Genomic DNA, 7,519 nt, shown 5'->3' on the forward strand with positions numbered 1-7,519 from the left:
CTTTTTCGCTTGTGGTGAAGAGATATCATTTTGATCAAGGTTTAATTTACGCTAGAAAATATATTTTTTGTTTAAAGAATATATTAAAGATAAGAATAATGCTAGCAACACACTCTTTAACAAACACACTCCAACACACTCTCTTTTATTGGTTGAAATTCACATGGGTCCCATAAAAAAATGTGGACCCATATAACTTTTATGGGACCCATATAAATTTTAACCAATAAAAGAGAGTGTGTTAGAGTGTGTTTGTTATTGGAGTGTGTTGCTAGCACTCCTCTAAAGATAATAAGTTTAAACTTTGTAGTCATGTTTGAAGGAATAATATTTCTTTGTGATGTTAAAATTGTTTTACATCGTCTAAATAAATGTATTGGAAGCATAGGCTAATGTTACGGTGCACCACCTTCACAAGTTGTCCACCGGACAATAAATATGTATACTACGTATGTTGATTGTTGGGTTTCAAGTGCGAGTGTTTAAGTCTCACATCGACTATGTGGGGGAAAAATGTTGGATTTATAAGAAAGGTGACCAATTAACCTAACACCTTAAGGTTTTGGATTGGGATGTGACATCTCCCTCTCTTGTGTGGTCCTGGAGCATTGGCCAATTGTTTCTCCCGAGCTCCCCCGGACTCCGCAACAATGTATAACTATAATCCTCTTATCATAAAAAAAAGGCTAAATTGCAGTTTTGGCCCCCACGTTTCATAATTGTGCGATTTTGGCCCCCCATGTTTCACATGTGTGATTTTGGCCCCCCACGTTTCATAATTGTGCGATTTTGGCCCCCCACGTTTCAAATGTGCGATTTTGGCCCCCCACGTTTGCTCCCTTTTGCATTTCTTGGTCCCCGTTGACTATTTTTGACCAAGAAATGCAAAAGGGGGCAAACCTGGGGGGCTAAAATCGCACATGTGAAACGTGGAGGGTCAAAATCGCACAATTATGAAACGTGGGGGCCAAAACTGCAATTTAGCCTAAAAAAAATTAAAAAATGTGTATAATTGTACAACAAAAAAATATGTGTATAATTATTAATTATATAATATATATATCGCGGGTCCATATTAATAATAGTTTAAATCAATCTCAATCTAAATGAATTGGTGATAATGCGTCCCACGATGACATAAGTTGACTATTCAGTCTTGGCAACCAAACCAACATCAATGTTTGTTATATAAATAGATTAACGATAAATATATGATTGTACAAATTAGGAAATAATAATTGAATTAAATTAAATTCAACTCTGTCTCTACTCTACTCTACTCAACTGCAATCAAACCAAACCAAAACGTTTTGGGTGGCAACGCATCAATGGATTGGATTCAACAACTTACCTCCGTTGACTGGCAACATGAATCCTTCCCAGCTTATCGTGATTTCTTCCTTCTTCCTTTCTTCGCTTTCTTCTTTCCTTCTCTTCGTTTCTTTCTCGACAGTTTCCTTTTCGAGGTATTCTTCTAAATCTTCTACTACTTTTTACTCTTCTTTCTTTTTTCTAATGTGCTAAATTTTATTAGTAAAGGTAGTTTCATTTTATGAATCAATTTGAGTTAGGGATTTCAAGAACCCTTTTTTTCTAACTAAAATAAACAAATTACTAATTAGATTAATCCTTCCGGGGTGTGGGGGGGGGGGGGGGGGGGGGGGGGGGGGGGGGGGGGGAAGGAGTCTGGTAATCCTCCTTCCGGGGTGGGGGGGGTGGGGGGTGGGGGAAGGAGTCTGGTAATCCAGAGTTCGGATTAGGAATCGAACTCGGGTTCGACTGAACGATTGGTTTTATAGGGAGCTTACTTGGTTTTATTTCATTTCATTTCACTCTAAAGTTGTGAAATCAGTTAGTGAATTACAAGGATATCATAGGACCATGTATAGATAGAGAAATAAGGAGATATTACAAAATCATTATTTTCATTTCATAGATTCTGAGTGAAACTGTGAAAGGAGAGATCCTTTGTAAACTGTACAATTCTTTTATCAATAATACTATTCTTCCTTCCGATTCGATTTTCTTTGTTCCTAACACAAATGGGTTAGATAGTTTGTGAGTATAGTTATAGTTATATTTTACAATAGGGAATTGGAATACTTGAACACTTAGGGCCTGTTTGGATTATAGGGTTTTTTTATTTGGTATTAACGGGAGAGGCCCTGGTAATCCAGAGTTCGGCCATTAGGTTAGTAAAGTTTGGCCAAGAATTGTTTCCATGAGGAATCGAACTCGGGTTTTCCCGAACGATTTGTCCTAAAGGAGCTCATTAATCACTTGATCTCAAGTACTTGGTTAGTTTAGTTATAAGCTATATTCATAAGGTATCATTGAGAGATTATGAAAATAAGCTAAAAATAACTTATGAATATGTCATAATATGTTTTTATATGTTCTCCTAAACAGTTTCTCACATGTATGTTTGCATCTGGATAAGCTTAAATGAGTCAATCCAAGCAGACCCTTAATAGTTAATCTATGAATGTAATTGTATATACTAAGTTTTGGCTTTGCAAGCCTTTAAGACACTAAGTTGGTGGGTAAAAATGCTAAGGGATTGGACAGTGATGCATATTTAAAGTTAGGGTATGATAAAAGCAAGGTTGGTGTTGTTGTTGATAGGACTTGGAAAGAATGATTTGGTTGGTATTAGAATGGTTGGAAGATAAGATAGTTGCTTTTAAAACTTGTCATCGACTTTATCCTTTGTCATATGTGGGGGTTGTTCCACAACTCCACTTAGTAAGCAATACTTGGTCATCATTGTGGATGGTTGCGCAGGATTTGTTTGGATTTGCCTTATCAAGTCCAAGTTAGAGGAGCCTTACTGCATTCAATGTTTCTTCATAAAATTTCTCTCGCAATTTGAGAAACAAATCAAGGCCATCTTAACTGATAATGCAAAAGAGCTTTGTTTAACCTCTTATCTCCTAAATGTAGGTTCTCTGCGTCAGTTTTCTTGCTTCTATAGGCTTTAGTAAAACTGAGTTGTAGAAACGAAACATCTGCATTTGCTCAATGTAGATCGAGCACTTTGCTTTAAGTCCAAGATTACCTACATTTTTCGGGTGAATGCATTAACACTTATGCATTTCTGATGAATAGGACTTCTTTTGAATTGTTATTCCATGTGCTCCAAATTAATCCTATTAGTTTCTAACTCATACTTCACCTAATGATAAAATTTACACTAGATTGACATGATTAGATAGAGTTACATGATTGGCTTATCTTATCATGCTGCAATAATAAACAGTGAATAAAGACATGATGTGATTGTTTATCGTATTATATCTATCTTATCCTGATCTTCAAACAAACCATATAAATGTTTCACAATTATTATTGTTTCACAATTATCTTCACAATTATTAATTGTCTCTTTTCATTCTTTTGTCTAATTTTTATTTCCCACGGCCTAATTTTCATTATTGTCTTTCTATGCATCTATCATTTTTTGTGTGTGGATAATTTGATTATTTTAGTCAATCTGAAGTGAATGGAATGTGTAGAAATTGGCCAGACGATTCATTTTTGGAAAGGGACATGAGGTGCTTGATTTTCATACAGATGATAGCAGAAAGAAGATTAGAAAATTTAAGGAATCAGCGTGGAAATGCGTTTATTTTCTATCCGCAGAAATTTTTGCATTGTCTGTAACCTACAATGAGCCTTGGTTTACTGATACAAGATATTTTTGGGTTGGGCCAGGGAATCAGAGATGGCCGGATCAAAAAATTAAGTAAGATTGTTGTTTATATTCCCAATTACTGTTGTTTTTCAGTTGCATGCAATTTCAATTTAACAGTCAACTTAAGTTGATCGATTCAGCAGTAACCATTTGGCATTTTCAGATTGAAATTGAAGGGGCTATATATGTATGGTGCTGGATTTTATTCATACTCCATACTTGCTTTAATATTCTGGGAAACAAGACGCTCTGACTTTGGGATTTCAATGACACATCATGTTGCTTCTCTCAGTCTCATTGTGTTATCCTACATTTTTAGGTACAACTTCATTGCCTTGATGCCTTTTACCTCAAGAAAACTGTTAGTGTCTCTACAGAAATTAGTTTTATTAACACATTATGGACTTTTGATGCTGTGCTATTTCTATTTTATTTAAGGAAAATGCTTAAACTTACGAAGCTAGTTTTCAACGAAACCAAAGAATGACACGTAGTTCTACGTGTAAAAAATGTTACCTTTCTTATTCTTGCAACACAGAAGATACGTGCGAAGGCCGGAGAGTGCTTAAGCAATAAATCCTGTTTTGGGTAGACTGTTGCAGCACTATCGAATTTCTTTATTTTTATACAAATAAAATATTAAAATTAAACCAAAAGGTTAGTAAAGTATGTGACTTATCATATGGTCTTGCATTTCGTGTGCGACCCATTCGTACTAAATAGCTGCGCCGTTTATTTAAATATACTTCACTAGTTCATTTTGATATTTCATACAGTATATTTGCTATTCTTATTTGTTCAATACACTCAGGTTTGTTCGAATTGGATCAGTTGTTTTAGCTCTTCATGATGCTACTGACGTGTTTCTGGAGATAGGGAAAATGTCCAAATACAGTGGTGCTGAAAAAATAGCTAGCTGTGCATTTATTCTTTTTGTGCTGTCTTTCACCATGCTACGTGTCGTTTACTACCCATTCTGGGTTCTTCGAAGTACAAGGTTTGTGTTAAATCAGTTCCCAATTTGTGTTTTATTTTCTTTCTGTCGCCTGTTAAAATTTCCGATCTTTGCCTCTGTAGTTGCTAATCTAGGTGAATTATATAATGTGTGTAAGCATTTAATTGGAAGTTAAAAGTTCCCAAATATACATTAATCATAGGTACACTTTTCTTTCTTAACAATTGGAAGTTGTGCAGGTTAATTTGTATTTTACTTCCCTAAAATGAGCAATTCACTTTAGATGATATAGAAAGTAACCTCAACCATTGATATTATGTCAACATGCATGACGAACCATGGATGCGTTAGTTTATCAACAATTGAATTTCTCATCAACAGTTTTGAAATTCCGGTATACAGTAGACAAGTGTTGTCCACGATGTTTAGACACTTGTCGTAACACTTGTCTTAGCAGTAAGAACAAAAAATCAAAGTATTAAAAACGTATATTGAAAAGCATAAACAACACACCAGAATTGTTAACCCAGTCAGCATAACAGCCTACTCTGGGAGCATGCCAAGCCAGGGATAAAGTCCACTAAATAGTATCAATTCGATGACCACACAGCAAACTCCTCGTTTACGATCTTCTCACTTAATCACTACCCGTGCTATACTTTCTACCTAAGACTCACCTAGGTATGAAGCCCTCCTCAACTCCCTCTTCAATCACAGACAGCGGATGGATCAACAGAACAATTCTGAATAATCAAGAAGACACACTTCCATGAAACTAATACCTAGCCAACACCCTTGACTAAGTTCACAATTTGGAGTTGCTTAAAAGCTTCCTCCAAGTACAATACTCAACTCATTACCTACAGGTTTCTGAGTGAGGATACAATGACCATCTCACAACCCGAGTGGTTCACTTTACACCAACTCTCCTAGAGAGTGGCTCAAAGACACGAAACCCTAAAAGACTACATCTTTGATATTCTATTTCAGCTTCGGTTTCGGTGAGTAAAACAGGGTTAGCAGCACCCTTTAAATAGCAGTGGAATAGCTTGGGCTCCAAGACAGAATTAGGTCTTCAAAACCTTGCGGCAGCAGCAGACATATTTTTGAATCAAATAATATATTTTCTAAAGTTATTACATTCCTTTAGAAAATAGAACTAGGGTTCGACTGCCTTCAGAAACTAATAGACCACGTGCGCCTTGTTGTATAAGTAACCACGAAATAATTCTTCAAGCAAATCTTCAAAAGATTGAATATAAAATAATAACGCAAGCTGGCGCGCAATCAGATCACATAGGTGTTGTTCCAATATGTGTGTACATCTGTCTCAACATTTGATGTAAGCACATATGTCCCAACACTTTGGCTAAATGATGTGTTTGCAAAATGTAGCCAACATACAAAAACCCAACAAGTTTTATTCCTCTTTACTGAGTAAAGTATAAAGTCTCGACCGTTGAAGAATAAAACAACTATTGATTTTGTGTCAACATGTGTTTGTTTATCAGCAGTTGACTCCTCTGTAGTGAGTAAAGTATAACGTCAGACAATCAAGAGGTTTTAGCAAAAAAATAAAAATAAAATCAGTTATAATGCATATCTATAGTGATAATTGATAGTGCTCATTTTATACCGTAAAGTAAGTCACATAGTTTAGAGGAGCCAGATCCGTTCACATATCATTTTATTACTCTATCTAATTTTTATTTTTTTGTGCAGCTATGAACTGGTTGAAACCTTGAAATTTGAAAATCATTGGGTGAAGGGTTATATACATTATTATGTATTCAATACTCTTCTATTTTGCCTGCTTGTTCTTAATATTTATTGGTGGGTGTTGATTCTTCGGATGCTTGTTGGTCAAATCCGAGCAAGAGGAAAAGTTAGTGAAGATATTCGATCTGGTAAGTTGAAAGATTCATTGCATATATGACTTTTTGGTTGGAAAAAATACCATCTGCAATAATTGATTCCTCTTAAAATCTATATGGAATTAAACACACACACATGCGCGATATAGATATGCATGAAGTGGTAGTAGATGTGATAAAAGGGCATAGATAATTTAATGATCCATAACATTAGAAATTATCACCTTTCATTATATCAATCTTGATGTGGAAGATCCATCTACATAGCCATAGTTTTATTAATGGCTTTAGCCTGTAAAAAGCTTAACTGGTTGTCTAAATGTAAATTACTGCTTGTGATATTTTCTTTTATGTGCAGATTCTGAAGATGAACATGAACACGAAGAATGAGCATGACAACAAGATTGACGATTATCACGCTTTATTTGAAATGGTATCAATTTTTTTACACAAATAGTCACATTTTATGTGATGACAATGTAAAATTAACCAAAATTCGTTGGGAAATACCAGCAGAAATTCTCTCTTATGTGAAATCAAAATAGACTCTAAGCAGTTACAATAGAAATTATAAGAGAATCTGCTACAATATAAGCAATTTTAGGTATTGTACAAACCAATGCTCACATAAGACTTCTCATAACAGGAGAATAGGGTATCTTCTTGCTCATTTCATCTTTTTCCTCTTCATTCTTTGGACATTTTGTGACCTTGTTTGAAATGCTCAATCAATGGAACACACAAAGGTTTGCATCGTGCTTGTTTGAATCTTTCAATATATGTTAAGACGGCCACACATGCTGGGCCGTCTCTAAGATTTTTGGAAATTTTCTCATCCAACCCACTCACTTTCTCCCCTACCCTCTAGCAATTCGGAAAACGTTTTCCGAATTTTTTATAGTGTAAATTTTACACTAGAAAAACACAGTTCGGAACGTATTTTTCGATTTTTTTTTGCGTGCTAGGGGAGTATGCGAGAAAGTGGATGAGAAAATT

At 35.2% G+C, this 7,519-nt stretch overlaps 1 protein-coding gene across 1 annotated transcript; it reads left to right on the forward strand.

Annotated features, from left to right (window-relative positions):
* The first annotated feature begins 1,175 nt into the window (after positions 1-1,175).
* Positions 1,176-7,193, forward strand: LOC123911607 (ASC1-like protein). Its single transcript, XM_045963062.1, has 6 exons — positions 1,176-1,466; positions 3,516-3,745; positions 3,858-4,013; positions 4,506-4,691; positions 6,372-6,556; positions 6,882-7,193. Exons 1-6 carry the CDS (start codon positions 1,329-1,331, stop codon positions 6,911-6,913), a joined length of 927 nt encoding a protein of 308 aa, XP_045819018.1. The 5' UTR covers positions 1,176-1,328; the 3' UTR covers positions 6,914-7,193.
* The last annotated feature ends 326 nt before the right edge of the window (positions 7,194-7,519 follow it).

Source organism: Trifolium pratense, linkage group LG2 (genome assembly GCF_020283565.1).
Source record: "Trifolium pratense cultivar HEN17-A07 linkage group LG2, ARS_RC_1.1, whole genome shotgun sequence".
Lineage (NCBI taxonomy): Eukaryota > Viridiplantae > Streptophyta > Magnoliopsida > Fabales > Fabaceae > Trifolium > Trifolium pratense.